The sequence below is a fragment of the Orycteropus afer genome, unplaced genomic scaffold, assembly GCF_000298275.1.
Source record: "Orycteropus afer afer isolate SDZICR_OR568_19922 unplaced genomic scaffold, OryAfe1.0 scaffold00175, whole genome shotgun sequence".
Classification (NCBI taxonomy): domain Eukaryota; kingdom Metazoa; phylum Chordata; class Mammalia; order Tubulidentata; family Orycteropodidae; genus Orycteropus; species Orycteropus afer.
In genome coordinates, this window is record NW_006921762.1 from 245,906 (window position 1) to 266,005 (window position 20,100).

General features: G+C 38.8%; 1 protein-coding gene across 1 annotated transcript in view; it reads left to right on the forward strand.

Moving 5' to 3' along the window:
• COP1 (COP1 E3 ubiquitin ligase) overlaps positions 1-20,100 on the forward strand; it is a 377,440-nt gene that overhangs the window by 43,109 nt on the left and 314,231 nt on the right. Inside the window, exon 3 of the mRNA XM_007947084.2 lies at positions 10,064-10,161. Within this exon, the coding sequence (XP_007945275.2) occupies positions 10,064-10,161 (98 nt within the window). The remainder of the gene's footprint in view (positions 1-10,063; positions 10,162-20,100) is intronic.

Below are 20,100 nucleotides of genomic sequence, written 5' to 3' on the forward strand. Positions count from 1 at the left end.
TTTTTTCTCCAAATGATTTTGAGTTTTCTCCACATGGTTCTCCCTCTCTATCCAGGATCTCTTACATAGATCCCCCTCCAAGTGGTTGACATTGGTAGCCAGGCACCATCTAGTTCTTTTGGTCTCATAGTCATATAGGCTGCAGATTGTATGATGTACCAGTCGCTAGGACTGATTGTATCCATAAATTTTTGGTTTTCTTCATTCTTCTTTGCTCTGGACGAGGAGACACCTATCGTTGCATCTAGATGGCAGCTTGCAAGCTTTTAAGATCCCAGTCGCTACTCACCAAAGTAGGAGGTGGAACAATGTTTTGTGTAGTATGTTATGCCAGTTGATCTTGATGTCCCCTATGACTCTGGTCCTGAGCCCACAGGTTCAACTACTCAGTCCCTCTGGGTCGCTGGCTGTGACTAAGCAGTGACTACCACCTTGCCTCTTGTCAGCTCTACTATACACCTGGGAATTCAGATCATACACATAAACTTATAGTACCATTGTCTGCCAACCCTGTACATGTTCTTGGGTACACTCCCACTTCATAGACATACCTACTAGTTCTGCCTGTCCACCCATCTGTCCACCCATCTATCCATCCGTGTACCCATGTTTGCCTTCACTGACAGTGCAGTACTGTATGTGTAAAAGGATTCATCTTTGTTGTCTGTATCTCCCATGTACCTCTCTATGTCTTTCTCTTCCTCAATGCCACCATGTTGATCACTCACATTTGGTACATTGGCCTTCTCTTCACCCAAATCAATACTTAAGTAAGTATTGATTTGTAAGTAAGTAAGTAAGTATCAATACTAAGTAAGTAGGCTCATAATTTTATACAGAAATTTGGTATGGTATCTGGCAGGTTGATATCCCTTAGTCATGAAGGGTATTGGGTGTTAATAATATTTTGTAAGTCCTTAAGTTTGCTGTAGAACATGATGCTTCATTGATAAGTTTCCCCAATCTGCCAGTTATTGAAAAACAAATTTGGAATTAAAATAGCTTTGTTAGCTTGCATTATCTGTTTTTTGTATTAAAATTTAAAAATATTATAATAACAGCAGTATATACTCATTGCTAAAAAAAAAACAATTTTTGTTGTATAGAAAGATGTAATATGAAATGTAGAAGTCTTCCTTCCCCTTAGCCTTTCTTGCCCAACTCCATAGAGGTTATCCCTGGTATGGAGTGATTATGTATTTTTTTCACAACTTTTTTGTTAGTTTTTTTAAAGTCCATCTTACCTTGAATAATTTTTATTTCCTGGTATATCAGTACACTGACATATTATTATGATTTATGAATCACCTCTGTTCGGTATTCCTGATGAAATTCTGGTCATGTAGGTCTTGCTTTTAGGTTGATAGATGCATGGGGTTGGTCTTTTCAGGCTGATTGTTTCTCAGTACTATTTTTTTTGGTCCACAAATTGATCCAGTACCTTAACATTCCATACGAATGGTTGTACCATTTTACAGGTCCACCAGCAGTGTATAAGAGTCCCAGTCTCTCTGCATCCTCACCAGCATTTGTTATTTTCTGTCTTGTTGAACCCTGCTACCAGTGCTGGGGCAAGATGGTATCTCATTGTTATTTTGATTTTCATCTCTCTAATGGCTTAGGTCGGAAGGAAGATGGGGCAATCTACTTCCGTAGTGATACTGCCTTGGAAACCCAAGGAGGGGTCACTATGAGTTGGGTCCGACTCGACGGCACATAACAACAACAACAGCCACAATGGCTTAGGAGGATCTCTGGTATCATAGTGCCTAAGGCACTTAACTGCTAACCAGAAGGCTGGTGGTTCAAACCCACCAGCCACTTCTCAGAAGGAAGGTTGGGCAATCTACTTCTGTAATGATACTGCCTTGGAAACCCAAGGAGGGGTCGCTGAGTCGGGTTCGACTTGATGGCACATTACAACAACAACAACGACAAATGGCTTATGATCATGAGCAATACTTCATATGTTTGTTGGCCTCCTAGATCTCCTCTTTGGTGAAGTGTCTATTCATGTCTTCTGCCCATTTCTTAATTGGATTATTTGTCTATTTTTTAATTTGGATTATTATTCATTTAGTTTATGTTCTGCTGTTTGCACATTTGGGTTATGCTTGATAATCTATTTATGCCATATATTAGGGCCCCTAAGTTTGCTCCTAGTTTTTCCTTGAAGAACTTCATGGTTTTAGGTTTCACATTTAAGTCTTTGATCCATGTAGACTTAGTTTTTGTGAATGGTGTGAAATACAGATCTTGTTTCATTTTTCTGCAAATGGATATCCAGTTTTGCCAGCATCATTTATTAAAGAGACCGTCTCTTTCCCATTTAATGGATTTCGGCCTTTTGTCAGACATCAGCTGACCGTAGGTCAATGGATCTGTTTCTAGGTTCTCAATTCTATTCCATAGGTTTGTGTGTCTATCATTGTACCAATACCAGGCTGTTTTGATTACTGTGGCTGCATAGTAGGTTTTGAGATCTAGCAATGTGAGACCTCCTACTTTGTTCTTCTTCAGTAGTGCTTTGCTTATTTGAGGTCTCTTTCCTTTACATAAAAAGCTAGTGATTGGTTTTTTGTATCCTTAAAGACTGTTGATGGGATCTGGATTGGGATTACATTGAATGTATAGATTGCTTTGGGTAGAATTAGTGATTGTTTTTGTGTATCCTTAAAGAGAGTTGATGGGATCTGTATTGGGATTGCATTGAAGGTGTAGATTGCTTTGGGTAGAATTGATGTTTTCACAATTTTCAATCTTCCTATACATGAGCATGGTATGTACTTCCATTTAGGTCGATCTTTTATGGTTTCTTGAAGTAGTCTTTTATACTTTTCTTTGTATAGGTCTTTTGTGCCCCTGGTAAGATTTACCGACAATTATTTTATTTTTTTGGTAGCTGTTGTAAACGGTGGGAGCTCTGGTAGCATAGTGCCTAAGGCACTTGACTGCTAACCAGAAGGCTGGCGGTTCAAACCCACCAGCCACTCCTCGGAAGGACGGGTGGGCAATCTACTTCCGTAGTGATACTGCCTCGGAAACCCAAGGAGGGGTCACTATGAGTCAGCGCCGACTTGACGGCATATAGCAACAACAACAACATGTAAAGTATATTGATTTCCTTATTTCTTTTTCAGCAGTCTCTTTGCTGGTGTAGAGTAATCCAGCTGATTTTGGATGTTGATCTTGTATCCTGCAACTATGCTAAATTTCTCAGTTAGTTCCAGTAGATTTTTGACTGAGCCTTTTGGGTTTTCTAGGTACAGGATCATACCATCGGCAAATAGGGATAGTTTGACTTCTTCCTTACCAATTTGGATGCCTTTGATTTCCCTTTCTTGCATTATTACCCTTGTAGGACTTCTAGTACAATGTTGAATAGAAGTGGTGATAGTAGGCATCCTTGTCTGCTTCCTGTTAGCAAGGGGAATGGTTTCAGTCTCTCTCCATTAAGAATAGTGTTGGCTGTTGATTTTGCATATATGCCCTTTATTATGTTGAGGAATGTTCCTTGTGTTCCTGTTTCGCTGAGAGTTTTGATCAAGAATGGGTGTTGGATTTTATCAAATGCCTCTTCTGCATCAATTGATATGATCATGCGGTTCTTTTCTTTTGTTTTATTTATGTAGTGGATGATGTTGATTGTTTTTCTGATGTTGAACCATCCTTGCATAGCTGATATGAACCCTACTTGGTCACAATGATTTATTTTTTTTTATATGCTTTTGGAGTCTGTTAGTGAGGATTTTGTTGAAGATTTTTGCATCTATATTCATGAGGGATATTGGTCTGTAGTTTTCCTTTTGAGTGATCTTTTCCTGGTTTTGGTATCAAGGTCATGCTTGCTTCATAAAATGGATTAGGGAGGATTCCATCCTTTTCTGTGTTTTGGAATTGTTTGAGTAGGATTGGTGTCAGTTCTTCTCTGAATGTTTTGTAGAATTCTCCAGTGAAACCATCTGGGCCAGGACTTTTTTTTTTTAATTGGTAATCTTTTGATGACCTGTTCAATTTTTCCTTTAGTTATGGATCTGTTCAACTTTTCCACCTCAGTCTGTGTTAGTGTTCTGGTTACATAGTGCCACTCTGACAAGAGTATACCACAAATGGGATGGCCTTAACAAACAGCAGTTTATTCTTATAATTTGGAGGCGTTAAGTCCAAGTTCAAAGTGCCAAACTCTAGGGGCTGGGTGAAAGCCCCTCAGCCTTGGGGTTCAGCTCTGCCTCCAGCTCCCGGCCCACTGAAACTAGAGACATTTCTTCACTCAGACAGCTGCTGGCTGCTGAGGCTGAGAAGCCCAAGGTTGACAAATAAAATGGCACAGTCCCGATGTTACCAAACCAACAACAGACCATTAATTCAAGTCCGTTGTAAGTCCCAAGGTTGGCAGAGCATGGCAGGCTGCTCAGCAAAGACACGACTACATGCAGGGTCCAAGCATGCCATAAGCCAGAGACCATTCCCAAGGCTTCTCCTTAAATACAGGAAGCATTCCCAAAGGCAACTACTCAGTTGCTGGTGGTAGATCCCAGCATGGACTTGATTGCCATTCTCATCATGGGGAATAATTACCACCAGCTGCCCAGCCACTCAACCAGGCCCAGCCAAGTTGATACCCAAACATAACTACCACAGTTAGTTTAGGTAAGTAGTGTGTTTCTAGAAACCTGTCCATTTCTTCCAGATTTTCAAATTTGTTGGAGTACAGTTTTTCATAGTATAATATTACCCTTTTTATTTCAGTTGGTTCTGTTTGATGTCACCCATTTTGTTTCTTATTCGTGTTATTTGTGTTCTCTCCCACTTTTCCTTTGTTTAATTTACCAGTTGTTTGTCAATTTTATTAATCTTTTCCAAAAACCAACTTTTAGTCTTATTGATTTTTTCTATTGTCTTTTATTTTCTGTTTGATTGATTTCTGCTTGACTCTTTATTATTTACTTTCTTCTGGTGTCTATAAGCTTTACTTGCTCTTGTTTTTCTAGTTTCTGGATATGTTGGTTTAAAACGTTTATTTTGGCTCTTTACTCTTTTTTGATGTGTACATTTATTGCTATAAATTGGCCTGTGATCACTGCTTTTGCTGTGTCCCATATATTTGGATATGTTGTATTTTCACTCTCATTTGATTCAAAGAATTTTTGAATATCAATTTTTATTTCTTCTATTACTTAGTTGTTCTTAAGGAGGGTGTTGTTCAATTTCCATGTGTTTGTTCTTTTTCCATAGATCTTCTTATTGTTGATTTCTAATTTGATAGCATTGTGATCTGAGAATATGCTTTACAGTATTTCACTGTTTTTAAATTTATAAAGGCTTGCTTTATGGCCTAACATATGGTTTATCATGGAGAATGTTCCATGCACTGGAAAAGAATGTATATTGTGCTGTTGTTGGGTGAAGTGCTTTGTAGATGTCTATAAGGTCAAGTTGGTGGCTTGTATTTTTTAGCTCTTCTGCATCTTTGTTGAGTTTCTTTCCAGTTGTTCTATCTTTCATTGAAAATGATGTATTAAACTCTCCTACTATGACTGTGGAGTCATCTATTTGCCTTTTCAATTCTGTTAACATCTGATTTATGTATTTTGGGGCTCTTTCATTGGGTCCGTATATATATGCGTATATGTGTGTGTGTGTGTGTGTGTATATATATATATTTTTTTTTTTTTGGTTATATCTTCATGTTCAGTTGCTCCTTTAATCATTATATAATGTCCTTCCTTGTCTGTTATGGTGGTTTTTGTCTGAAAGTCAGTTTTATCAGAAATTAATTTTGTCACTCCTGCTCTTTTTTGGCTGCCATTTTGCTTGATATATCTTTTTCCTACCTTTGATTTTTAGTCTATTTTTGTCTTTGTCTTTAAGATATGTCTCTTTTAGACATTATATTGATGGGTTATGTTATCTTATCCAGTGTGTAACTCTCTATCTCTTAAAAAATGCATTTAATCCATTGACATTCAATGTAATTATAGACAACTACCAACCAGCCACTCCTCAGAAGGAAGGTTGGGCAGTCTACTTCTGTAGTGATACTACCTCGGAAATCCACGGAGGGGTTGCAGTGAGTCGGGGCCAACTCGACGGCACATAACAACAGCAACATGAATTAGTTGCTGTCATTTTGTTATGTGTTTTTTCATGGTGTTCCTGGTTTCTTTGTACCATATAATTTTCTGTGCTGAGCTCATTATGTTTATGAATCATGTTGTTATTTCCTTTCTTACTATTGTTTTAGTATTTGCTAAATATTTGTGCTTATCTTCTTTTTTTATTGTGATTTGAAGGTTTATGCTTTTTCTTTCAAGTTACCCTGTACTTTATAATTTTTTCCCCAAGTTTAGAACAGTGCAGTCTATCTTGCATCTCTCTTCACTTCCTCACCATAGAGAAGTTCTGTAACTGAGCTGTTTTTTCCCTCTTTTTGGTTTGTAGTTGTCCTCATTTGCCAATTGATGTTTCTGGTTCCCTGTTTGCAGTCTTGTAAACTTATTTTACTTTGAATACTTCCATAGATATGTTGGTTTCTGGGTTTTGTTATCTTGTGTATTAATGATTGTTGTGTGGTATTATTGGTTCTCTGTTAGAAGGACTTCCTTTATTATCTCTTGTAAGGTTGTTCTGGTTTTATTGAATTCCCTTAATTTCAGCTTATCTGGAAATCTCCTAATTTCATCATCATATTTGAGAGGCAATTTTCCTGGGTATATAATTCTTAGGAACTCTGGTAGCATAGTGCCTAAGGCATTTGACTACTAACCAGAAGGCTGGCGGTTCAGACCCACCAGACACTCCTCAGAAGGAAAGTTAGGCAGTCCACTTCTGTAGTGATACTGCCTGGAAAACCCAAGGAGGGGTCGCTATGAGTCAGGTCCAACTTGACGGCACATAACAACAACAACAACAACATATAATTCTTGGTTGGAAATTTTTTTCTTTTAGGGTTTTATATCTGTTGTCCCATTGCCTTCTTGCCTGTATGGTTTCTGCTGAGAACTCAGAGCTTAGTCTTATTGGTAATTCTTTGTAGATAACTTTTCTTTTTTCTCATCCTGTTTTTAGGATTCTTTCTTTGTCTTTGATTTTGATAAGTTTGATAATGATATGTCTTGGTGATATCCTTTTGGGTCTGTTCTGTTTGGGGCTCATTGGACTTCTTAAATGGATACATTCTCATCTTTCATCATATCAGGGAAATTCTCTTCTAACAAATCCTGGACAATTTTCTCGGTGGTTTTCTTTTTTCTTCTTGTTCTGGAATTCCAATTACACATAGGTTGTTCCTTTTGATGGTATCCCACATGAACCTTAGGCTTTCCTCATTTTGTTTTGATCTTTTTTCTGATTGATCCCTTTCCAAAGAAGTATTCAGGTATTTGTCTTCAGTCTCATTAATTCTGTTTTCCATTGATTCAGTTCTACTTCTTTGCCCTTTCAATGTGTTATCTATTTCTAGAATATTAGTATTAATCTTCTGGATTTCTATCTGTAGATTTTTTATCATTTCTAATTTTTCATTTATTTTGTCATTTTGGTCTTGTATTTTCTTCCCAAATTTTTCTAGTGTTGTGTCCGTATTCCTTGATCTGTCTCTCAATCCGTGGAAGATACCTAAGTATAATTCTTGTGAATTCTTTATCAGGGAGTTCCAATACTGCTGCTGCTTTAGGGATGTGTTCTGGGTGTATATCCTCCTCTCTTGTTTCTACTGCTTTATCTTGCTTCTTTGTGTGGACTGTGGTGGTCTGTTGTTTCTGAGACATTGTGACATTGTTGTATTTAGATCTCTGTTAACTGTGAAGAGCAGTTAAGGGGGAGTCAGGCTTTTCTTGGTGGTCATTTATCGTTGGCCAGTTGGAGAAGGAAGTGGTGATTCTTATTCAGTAAGTGGAGCTGCAGGAGGTGTGAGTGCAGTTGTGTTGTATGGGCATGATTGCTGTCTTCCAGTTAGTTAGAAAAAAACAATTGAAAAATCATCAAAAAAATAAAAGCAAACAGACAAAAAACCACACCACATAAACACAGAGGAACAATCAATGAAAAAAGAGAGAAAGAAAAAAAAATCCCACAATATCGGGGGGTTGGGGAGATAATAAGAGAAAAGAGGTAGAGTAGGAGAATAATGAAGAAAAAATTGGGAAAAATGCAAAAAAAAAAAAAAAAAATCAAGGAATGGGGATAACCACAACAAAGAAAAAAATGGGAACCGGGAATGGGGAAGAGAGCAAAAGGAAAACTAGAACCTTTTCAGTCATTTATGTTCAGAATGTCCTTTCGTTCCCTGGCAAATGGAGCCTATTCATAGGTCCCTGGAATCTGAGAAATGGTTGAAACTGCTTGTAAACATTCAAAATGGCTGCATTCTTTGGGCAGCCAAAATCCACAGCTTAGCCCGTCTCCCTCTTTGCTGCTTCTCCTTTTATTCACCAGCCACCAGTCCAGTCCTCCTTGCAGCCCCTGGCTTGCAGGGCCAAATTTTAGGTTAATGCTTAGGTCCCAACACCACCTGGCAATATCCAAGCTGTCTGTGACGGCAGGATTGCTGACAGACTACAGCTTCGTATGTCTCCTTTTTTGGTGTTTTCATGCAGGTTCTTCTACTGGTTAGAGTTTAGTACTCTTTTGTATCCTTTCTTTCAAAGCTTGGGGCTCCAGGATTATCTTCTATATCTGTGTTAATTGGTTCCTCTTTGTTGTAGAGGGTCTATGTAGTTTGCTTGTTCCGTCATCTTACCAGTAAAAGCCCTATTTTTTTTTTTTTTTTTTACATACACAATGTTTTTACAGAAATGGAATCATGCTTTAGCCACTGTTTCATAGATTGCCATATTTATTTAATAATATAGTAGTGTAGTGACATTTTTTTTCTCATGTTAGATATTTCACTGTAATTTAGCTGAACGATCTTTAAACCTTTTTTAATTAAAAGGTAATCCATATTTGAAAAAGATAAAACATTTCTGAAATATATAATGTAAGAAAAGGAAAAGTTTCCTGTAATCTTATTTCTCTATGGATAACTATTAATAGCTGTTAAACTCACTGACATTGAGTCAATTCTGACTCATAAGGATCCTCATTGAGTTTCCAAGGCTGTAAGTCTTTACAGAAATAGATTGCCTCATCTTCTTCCTGTGTTGAAGCTAGTGGGTTTGAACTGTTAGCTTTCTTGGTTAGCACCAAATTCCTTAACCACTATGTTAGTATGTTATTTTTAATGGCATATAGTTACATATTATAATATGGTTTTTATTGCTTGCTTAACATTTCATTGCAATGATGTTTACAAATATGTTTAATGGATTTCCTAATGCTTAGGTTGAATCTAATTTATTTTGCTATTTATAGATAAATCAACATTGAATATTTTTGTTACGTATACATCTCTGCTTTCTTAGGATAAATTCCTAAAAGTAAAATCACTAGGTCAAAGTTTTTCATGTTACTTGCCTTTTCAAAAAGTTGTGCCCATTAAATTTCCTCCAGTAGTGCACAAAATTGTCCATATCTACATGTAATTGTTAAATATCAACAATTCATTTATTTATTTATGATTATTCCATTCTGGTTGGTAAAAGCTAGTCTATAATGTTAAATCAGTTTTCTTTTATTAGTATAGGTAATGATTTTTTCATGCTTGTTGACTGATTTTTGCCCTTTGTTAATTGTCCTATTTTTTTTAAATTCGAATTTGTTCTTTGTTTGTTATGGATGTCAGCACTCTTGTGAATACCAGTAGTCTCTCAACTGATCCACAGGCATTTACTTTTTCTTAGTTTTGTTATGCATGATTTAAATTACATAAACTTAAAATTTAGTCAGTATATTAAAAAAAATAGAGAATGATTTCTACTAGGCTTGTTATTAGTGTTTGTTTTGTAATAACTTTTATATACTAATAAGCCAGTAAATGCCCTAAGTATCTTATTTATGATGTAAAAATATAAACTGAAATAATTTTGATGAGTAATAAAGACTAGTAGGCATTATTTTGTGACAAATTTATTGATTTATCATTGATTGAATTATACCTGTTTTATTTTTCCTTTACTGATAGCTACAAGTGTATTCATCAAAGTTTGGAGGACAATAATAGATGTCCCAAGTGTAACTATGTTGTGGACAATATTGACCACCTCTATCCTAATTTCTTGGGTGAGTGTTCAGAAATTTTATTTTAAAAATACCCATATACTGTCCTTTAAAATGTGTGCTGTCACTAATTTTTTTCAGAGAATGTAGCTTAGAGGTAAGCAGCTCTTTTTCTCCTGTTCACTAGAATCCTTCCCTCAGTGTTTCTTGGGCTTTATCATAGATTCTCTTTATATGTTGTCAGTACCTTAACATATGATTTTAAGCTTAATAGTAACAGTAATAACACAACTCTTACATTCTTGTATAGATGGAAGGACAGAATGTGAGGATGAAGGAGAATGTCAGTGGTCCAGAACACTTATCTCTTGGTGTACATTTCTGCTGGTTCTGGGGCAGAAGTGATAAGAAACAGAGGAAAGGGTTAATATGGAGGGAATTGCCATGTTTAGAGAATATTGAGGGGAAAAAGATTTGAACATAAGGATTCCTGATTTGGGGAGGAGAGTCTATGACCTGAGGAGGCAATTGAAAAGTAAGAGATGGGGAAGAAACACATGGCTTAGAATTTTAATGAGAGGAATGGTAAGAACTGGAGAAGAAATGAATAGGGATCTCTTAAGTGTAAATAGTTGCGTATGATATGTAATCAGAGGCCATTGATGTGTATAAAAAATATACGTGTTGAAAAGCCTATGATATTGTGGGAAACTTTAGCTTGAGTGTTTTGTAAATGAATAATAAACCAAAAGATTAAGATATGGTTAGACATGGAGCAGGACACTATTAGGTATGTATATCAAAAAGCTTGATTCTTTATTCTAAAGAGTAACATGTTTAGAGATTGTGTGTGGAGTCTACTTGTATATTAGCTTATGATCTGTCAGTGCTTCAGTTTCAGTTTGATTTTGCTTATTGGTTTATAATAAGGCATAGATTTGAACCTTATCAGTGATAGTTTTCAGTTTCACCTCTGTTCTAAAATTACATTGGCTGCAATCCTTTTTTCTCTTTTACTTTTCACTGTAATCCATCTTTTCATGAAGGAAATCACTGAGTAATTGCATAATAGGAAAGAGCACTGAAGGAAATATTTTGAGGGTTTTCTGCTCGAATGACAAGTTCTTCTAGGTGGATGAAGTCTCATGACAAACTTAAGAAGGAACTTAGAAAAGAAAATAGAGATATTGAATGGTATGGTGCCAAGAAGGACTGGATTTTAATGGGTTAGGTTAGGTAAAAATGAAACTAAGTCCTGCAAAGCAGAATCCTTTGTCTGAACTGGGAAGAGTGGATTAATGCTGCTCTGTGGCTCTCGGATCACGTTTTTAATTATTTGTCATCTGGTACTACTTTTGGAATAGTTTAATACAGAAAAGAATCTAGTGCTTTGAAGATTTGGGTATTTACTAAAATTTTTAGATGTTGTTCTTTAATTAGTCTATAAATTTGAAATTCTTGTTATATGAGTTTCTAAATAATAAGATGGGAGTATTATATAGTTATATGAAAGGAATATGCATAATATAATACTATTTAAGTTATAAAATGATTCCATACATTATGTATATAGTTCTCAAATGTATGTATCCAACGAATAAGTAAAGTCACAATTACTGACTTTTTAAGTTAGAAATTATCTTGAAGATCATCTAGTTTTAATCTCTTTTTATGGATGAGAAATTTTGGTATTGAGTGATTGGGGTGTAATTGCTTTATGCCCATAGTTGAAATGTTTGAGTTATAGTGCAGCTTCCACTGTGATTATGTGTGTTGGCCATGGAAATAACATTTATCCCAATCAATCTCTCTTGGTTTTTCTGCCCATCACCCCTCCCAGCCTTGATATTTGTACAGTCATGGCCAAATCCTTAGGTTCCCACAGTAAGTAGATGGAGAATATGTCTCCCATATACTCAGAATTCTGCTATCTGTTGATCTATATGTTTCTCAAAGTAGAATGCCACTTACTTTTTTTCTGTACTGAAAGAACTCTTCTTAGTCATTTATGGCCATTGTTTCTACTTGAGATAATATGTTTTGGATAGTGCCTCCAAGTTTTGATTGGTTTAAGAAGACCTTGACCTTTTAAAGAGACTTCAGATTTCTTCTTGTGCGTAGTAAAGTATCTAAGTGTCTGCTATATGATTCTGAAGTAGTTTAAGCAGCCATGTACCTTTTTAATTGATTGAATTAGAATGTTCCTACTTGGTTTCCTATGACCCTTCAGTTTTTATGTTGTACAGTTACCACAGTCATAGATAGAGGGGTAGGCCACACAATTTCTATAGCAGTGTTCTTCAAACCTTTTGCTTGTATTACCTGTAAAAGAATTGTGAAAAATGATGTCTCCTCACACATTTTTAAGTTAGTATCTAAAATTATTCTTTTTAAGTTTAATTGATTATAAAGGACATTATGTCTGTAGTATTGTAAATACTGAATTTGAAAATAAAACTTTAATCTTTTTAAAATATCTATTCAGTGGGATCTAAATATATAGTAGTTTGGTACTTAATGTCATTGATTTGAAATACACCTGTGTTAGACTGGGTTCTCTAGAGAAACAAAAACCAGCAAAGCTTATATATATATATAGAGAGAGAAATTTATCTTAGGAAAACGGCTAACAAACATACAGAAGCTGAAAAGTCCAGAGTCCCTGAAGCAAATGTCCGGCTGGAGGCTTTTCCCTGCAGGGGGACGAGAAGCTCAAGGCTGGCAGGCAGGACACTGGCTGTTGACTCCAACAAATGATGAATCCAAGATCTCCAGGCCAAATGGTGGACTGCTCACTCACAAACGGTTGCAGGCAGCACCACACAATCCCGATCCACGGAAGAATGTTCCTCTTCCCAGGATGTCCCTGGATATCCTGGAAGCAGGCCACACCCCTAAGGAAACTCCCCTTCAGCAGATTGGCCACTCAGAACACAGTCATCCAGTCCCATCATGGGAACAACCACACAGAACTGGAGTCCAGCCAAATTGACACACAGCTCCAAGTATCACAGTCCGCCCGTGTCAAGTTGGCAGTTATACACATCTTCTTAAACATATATAATCTCTAAATAAGGACAATTACAAAGTCATACTTGTGCCTAACATGATACACTAACACACATACAACCAAAATGCATTAATCTTATTAACATTTCACAGCTCATAACAGAAGGAAACAAAAATATTTGATGCACATATACAATGAAGAAATAAAACAATCACAGTCCTAGTTTCTGCAGCTGGTCACGTGGTCGTAGCTGAAATTCAGAACTACCTTCTTCCACCACCCATTCTGTATTTCCCTTGCCCTCAGCAAGCACCTCAGCTGGTCATGGTTCTTTGCCTGGTGGGGTGATCCAAACCTTCATTCCTGAAGGGTCTGGGCCATTAACAGTTATATCAGAATTGAGTTGCTGTAATTTTCCATTGACTTTAATCACAGGGCATGGTAGTACTAAGAGACGTCCTAAAGAATCTCCTGTAGAGCATAGGGTATCAGGGACAGGAAGCAAAAATTTTTTGAGTGGGTCACTAGAGGTAATAGTGAGTGGTACCACTCCTGCTTCCACCCCTTGGTTCCTGGACCTGTGAATCCTGGCTATTGGAGAAACAGAACCATATATTGGATGCTGGTTTAGAGCATATACAGCCTCCTGGAGAACATTGCCCCAACCCTTCAAGGTATTGCCACCTAGCTGGTGCTGTATTTGTGTTTTTAAGAGGCCATTTCCATCGTTTTATCAAGCAAGCTGCTTCAGGATGATGGGGAACATGGTAAGACCAGTGAATTCCATGAGCTGAAGCTCATTGCCACACTTCATGTGCTGTGAAATGAGTCCCTTGATCCAAAGCAGTGCTGTGTTGGATGCCATGATGGTGGATAAGGCATTCTGTAAGTCCACAGATGGTAGTTTTAGCAGAAGCATTGCGTGCAGGGAAGGCAAATCCATATCCAGAATAAGTATCTATTCTAGTAAGAACAAAACACTGTCCATTCCATGGTGGAAGTGGTCCAGTGTAATCAACCTGCCACTGGGTTGCTGGCTGATCACCCCAAGGAATGGTTCCATATCGCGGACTCAGTGTTGGTCTCTGCTGTTGGCAGATTGAGCACTCAGCAGTGGCAGTAGCCAAATCAGCCTTGGTAAGTGGGAGTCCATGTTGCTGAGCCCATGCATAACCTGCATCCCTACCACCATGGCCACTTTGTTCATGAGCCCATTGAGCAATGACAGGAGTAGCTGGGGAAAAAGGACGGCTGGTTTTCACTGAACGTGTCTTCCTATCCACCTGATTGTTAAAAGTCCTCCTCTGCCGAGTCACTTTTTGGTGGGCATTCACATGAGACACAAATACTTTTACTCCTTTGGCCCATTCAGAGAGATCTAGTCACATACCTCTTCCCCATACATCCTTATCACCAATCTTCTAGTCATTCTCCTTCCAAGTCCCAGAATATCCAGCTAAGCCGTTAGCCACAGCCCATGAATCTGTATATGATTGCACATCTGGCCATTTCTTGTTCCATGCAAAGTGAACAGCCATATGCACGGCTCAAAGTTCTGCCCATTGGGAGGATTTCCCTTCACCACTGTCCTTTAAGGAAGTTCCAAAAAGGGGCTGCAGTGCTGCTGCTGTCCACTTTCGAGTGGTGCCTGCATATTGCGCAGAACCATGTACACATGAACCAGGCACAAGTTTTCTCTTCCTCAGTCAACTGATCATAAGGAACTCCCCATGAGGCCATAGGTGCAGAGTGGGACAGGGAAGGTAATGTGACTGGAATGGAGACCATAGGCATTTGGGCCACTTCCTCATGCAACTTCCTTGTGCCTTCAGGTCCTGCTCGAGCCCGATCTCTGATATACCACTTCCATTTAATGATGGAGTGCTCGTGTGCATGTCCAGCTGGACTAGCCGGCTTCTATACATTTGTGAGCCATTTTCCTAAGATAAATTTTCCTCTCTCTTTATATAAGCTTTGTTGGTTTTTGTTTCTCTAGAAAACCCAGTCTAACACATTTGTTACCAGGAGTGGGGTCCAGCCAAGTTGACACACATCTCCAACTATCACAACACCAATAAGCTTTTTTTTAACAGTAAGAAATTTTACCTTGTTCCTTTTCTCTTGAAACTCCTTAAATTCCACATTACCCACATAATTTTATCCTTGTATAATGTATGTAATAGCAATTGCAGAACACTTCATTATGCTTATATGAAACATAGACGTAGACCAAGAGACAACAGTTTGACTAGAACAAGATGGTACTGCATGGTTTAAAATAAAGAAATGTGTGTGTCAGGATTGTATCCTTTTACCATACTTAGTCTGTATGCTGAGCAGATAATGTGAGAACATGTAAGTAGATTGGATGAAAGACTCATTAACAACCCTAATATGCAGATAAGACAACCTTGCTTGCTGTAAGTAAAGAGGACTTGAACTAAAGACAAAACTACAGTGTTCAATATGGATTACATCTCAACATAATGCAACCAAAAATGTGACCAGTGCTGTGGAGTCAGATCTGACTCATAGTGACCCCTCCTTGTGTTTCCGAGGCAGTATCACTACGGAAGTAGATTGCCCAACCTTCCTTCTGAGGAGTGGCTGGTGGGTTTGAACTGTCAGCCTTCTGGTTACCAGTCAAATGCCGTAGGTGCTACTCCACCAGAGCTCCTACATCTCAACATAATGAAAGCAAAAATCCTCACAACTGGACCAATTAGCAATATGATGATAATGTAGAAAATACTAAAGTTGTCAGGGATTTCATTTTACTTGGATCTGTAGTCTGTGCCCATGGATGCAGCAGTCAGGAATTAAAGTGACCTATTGCATTGGGCAAATCTGCTACAAAAGATCTCTTTAAAGTGTTGAAAAAACAGAAATGTCACTTTGAAGACTAAGGTGCACCTGACCCAAGCTGTGGTATTATTTTCAGTCCCATCATCTGCATGTGAAAGCTGAATAATAAGGAAGACCAAAGAAAAATTGATGCATTTGAATTATGGTATTGGTGAAGCATATTGAATATACCATGGACTACCAGAAGAATGAACAAATTTGTATTGGATGAAGTACAGCCAGAATGCTTCTTACAAGTGAGGATAGTGAGAGTTCATCTTGTGTACTTTGGACATGTTATCAGAAGGGACCAGTCCCTGGAGATCACTCTTTGTGAAGTAGAAGGTTAGCAAAAAAGATGAAGACCTTCAACAATATGGACTGACACAGTGGGTGCAACAGTGGGCTCAAACATAGTAACCATTGTGAGGGTGATGCAGGACCAGGCAGTGTTTCACTTTGTTATGCATAGGGTTGCTATGAGTCGAAACAGAGTCAATGGCATCTAACAACAGCAAGGTATTTTTAAGGAGCCCTGTGGCATGGTAGTTAAGTGCTCTGCTGCTAACCAAAAGGACACTTGTTCCATGATAGAAGACTTTGATCTGCTCCCATGAAGATTACAGGCTAAGAAACCCTGTGGGGCAGTTTTACTCTGTCCTATAGGGCCCTGTATGTGAGAATTGACTGGGCAGCTGTCTGTTTCTCTGTGCTGCTATAACAGAAATACCACAGGTGGATGGTTTTAACAAATAGATTTACTCTCTTAGGGTTTCGGAGGCTAGAAGTCCAAATTCAGATTGCTGGGTCAAGGGAAAGACTAGGCTAGAAGTCCGAGTTCATCTTGTCTCTAGGGGCTGGGTGGAGGCTCCTTAACCTTGGGCTTCACCTCTGCCTCTTGCTGGAGCAAGCTTACTGCTTCTTCTGACTCATGCTGCTGCTGGCTGCTGAGGCTGATGAATCCAGGATCAGAAGGTAAAATGGCTGCTAAAAGGACAAGGAGGCCACATGTTTTGACCTCCTCTAATCCCACAAGAGGAAGACAGGATTACCAGCAGTAACCCAAGGCCTATTCCTGCCAGGCCAGACATACTGCCTCCCTCCAGCCCTTTCTCCAACCGTTCCTCCCAAAGCACCCACCACCTCTCTCTTGGGTTCGATAATTCGCTGCAGTGGCCACACAGAGCTCACAGATTATGGGGTTTATTAGGGAAGCACCACAGGCTACAATTCAGGTTCAGGAAAAATGGTCAGCCTCTCTCCCAGCCCACCATCCCTCAGCCAACAGTCTCTCAGTCTTTTTCCCAGCAGTGCTGGTCCCTCAGTCTCTCACTCAGCAATGCGTGGCTCTTGCATCTCTAGCCAGCAGCACGTGTCTCTTTCCGGGGTGCATGTCTCTTTCAGCAGCACGTCTTCCTCAACCAGCAGTCTGAGAGAGTTCTGCCTCTAGGAGGCCTCCTGTTGAGCCCAGCAAGGTGGTCAAACTAGCCAATCGTAGCATCAGAACTCTAAGCACCTGAGAGAGAGTGGGGACCTCCCAGAACATTGTTTTGTGCCACTCCCAACAGAAATACTCCAGGTGGACAACTTCAGCAATCAGGAGCTCCTCAGTTGCTCATAGAAAATCCCACCTTGGAGTTTACAAAGACTTATGGGTAGAAAAGCCACACTAAGTAATTTACTACACCGCAATGGCAGATTGTTGGCTTACAGGCTGCGTGGGCAACAATATCAAGATCAGCAGGCAACATGGCAAGCCACTGATTCAAGTCTAGGAACTGGAGATGATTATGGGCCAAAATCAGGATCCATAATGAGCCAAAAAGCTAGAGACTTTTCCCAAAGCTCTTCCCTATATACTAGAAGTAGGCCACACCCCAAAGGCAACTCCTCTTCAACTCCTTCAACTCATTAGCTGCTCATAGCAGATTCCACCATGGAAATGATTACAACACATCCAGTCTCATCTTGTGGAATAACTACAGCTGCCAAGCCAGTCATAATCATGGCTGTCAAAGGGTCAAGGAGGCCTCATCTTCTGACCTTCTCTAACCTCACAAGAAGATAGAATCACCATCAATAGCCCAAGGCCTAATCCTGTGAGGCCACACATGCTGCCTCCCTCCATCCCTTTCATCAACCCTGACATCAACCATTCCTCCTGCAGCACCAGCTACCTCTCTGCTGAGTTTGATAATTTGCTGCAGTGGCCACACAGAACTGAAAGATTATGGGGTTTATTATGGAAACACCAGGCTGCAATTCAAGAAGTTCAGGAACAATGCTCAGTCTCTCTCAGCTCCCCATCTCTCAGCCAACAGTCTCTCTCAGTCTCTCTCCCAGCAGTGAGTGTCTCTCTCTCAGCAATGCATGTCTCTCACAACAATGCATGTCTCTTGGTGTGTCTTTCTCAGCAGCGCGTGTCCCTCAGGAATGTGTTTCTCTATCAGCAGCGTGCCTTTCTCAGCCAGCAGTCAGAGAGACTCCTTGTCCATGTAGAAGGGATCCTTTTTGAGCCTGGCAGAGTGACCACTAACCAATACCAACATCAGAATTCTCTATACCTGACAGTGAGCAGATTTCCCGGAAGATTGCTTCTTGCTGGTTCAACAGAAATACCCTGGTGGATAACTTTAGCAATCAGGAGCTACTCAGTTGCTCAAGGCAAATTCCACCATGGAGTTTACAAAAGACGTATGGCTAGAAAAGCCACACTATGTAATTTACTACACCGCAGTGGCCCAGCCAAGTTTATGCACGCCCTGACTACTATAATGGCACTTAACTACAAAAGTGCATTTTTATACTTGAAATTCTTACTGATCAATAGTGCCTAAGGCACTTGACTGCTAACCAGAAGGCTGGCAGTTCAAACCCACCAGCTACTCCTCAGAAGGAAGGTTGGACAATCTACTTCCATAGTGATACTGCCTCAGAAACACAAGGAGAGGTCATTGTGGGTTGAGTCCAACTCGGTGGCACATAGCAACAACAACAATAAAAGAATTACACGTAAGTAGAAATTACAGACTGAAAATTTTCCTTTGAACATAATTTTCTATTAAATATTAAATATTTTTGATTGGCATTGCAGCATTATTAGTGTACAGCTGATCAAATAAATATTATAAAAAAATTTTAAGTATTAGATATAAAGTTTATTGTATATGTGCTTTTTAATGAGGTAGATGGTCCCTGCCCCATTAGTTCAAGTGCCACTGATGGTTATTGCTAGGCAGGAATTGTTTTATTTGTATTCTTCCATTTTTCAAATTTTAGTTTTTAAAGTTTTTATCGTTTATTAATCCTTTGTGGTAGAAAATCTGCATAATCACTACAGGTCAGGTTACTGAAGGATCTTTACTGCCTTTTGATGGCACCATCGTTGACCTTTATAGTCTCCCTGATGTTCTTTATTCTGTTTGGGGGTTCCTTTCAATATCTTCTTGAGCTCTTTTTCTTCTCATACAGGCCATATTTTGCAAGTCTATGTTTGGGTTCATTTTGGTACAGTGATTAAAGCATTCGGCTCCTAAGCAAAAGGTCAGCAGTGCTCTCCAAGAAAGTTGAGGCCGTCTGCTTCCACAGAGATTTACAGCCTTGGAAGCCCTATGGGGAAGTTCTACTCTGTCCTATATGATCACTGTGAGTCAGAATTGACTCAGTAGCTATGGGTTCATTTTTCTTAGCATAACCAAGGACTAATAAGTCGTGCCAAAGCCAGTTATCTTAGCACCACCAAAATGGTTTCTGAGTCCAAACACAGAGATGATGTGGTGGTGTACATTTTAGCTAGTTTTTCTCTGAATTTCCATCTTAAGTACTTTTGCCTTCCCAGGGTGAAGAACATTGATAACCATTTGTTTCTGCTGAAGTAGTTGACTTTTTTGTTTATGAACTTCCTGGTCCAAATAGTTAGTGTGTCATTCATAATGGCAGTCAGTTGTCAGGCAGCCAGGGAAGTAAAGTATTCTTATTTTTAAAGTATACATACAAGTATTGAGAAATCTTGTGTATATAAATAAGTTGATGAGAATAGAAGACGTTTCGTTACAACATGTTGCTCAATTCTTTGATCTCTTAAGTTAATATACTAAAAAAACCACATACTGATACATATATATAATATATATATATTATATATATAT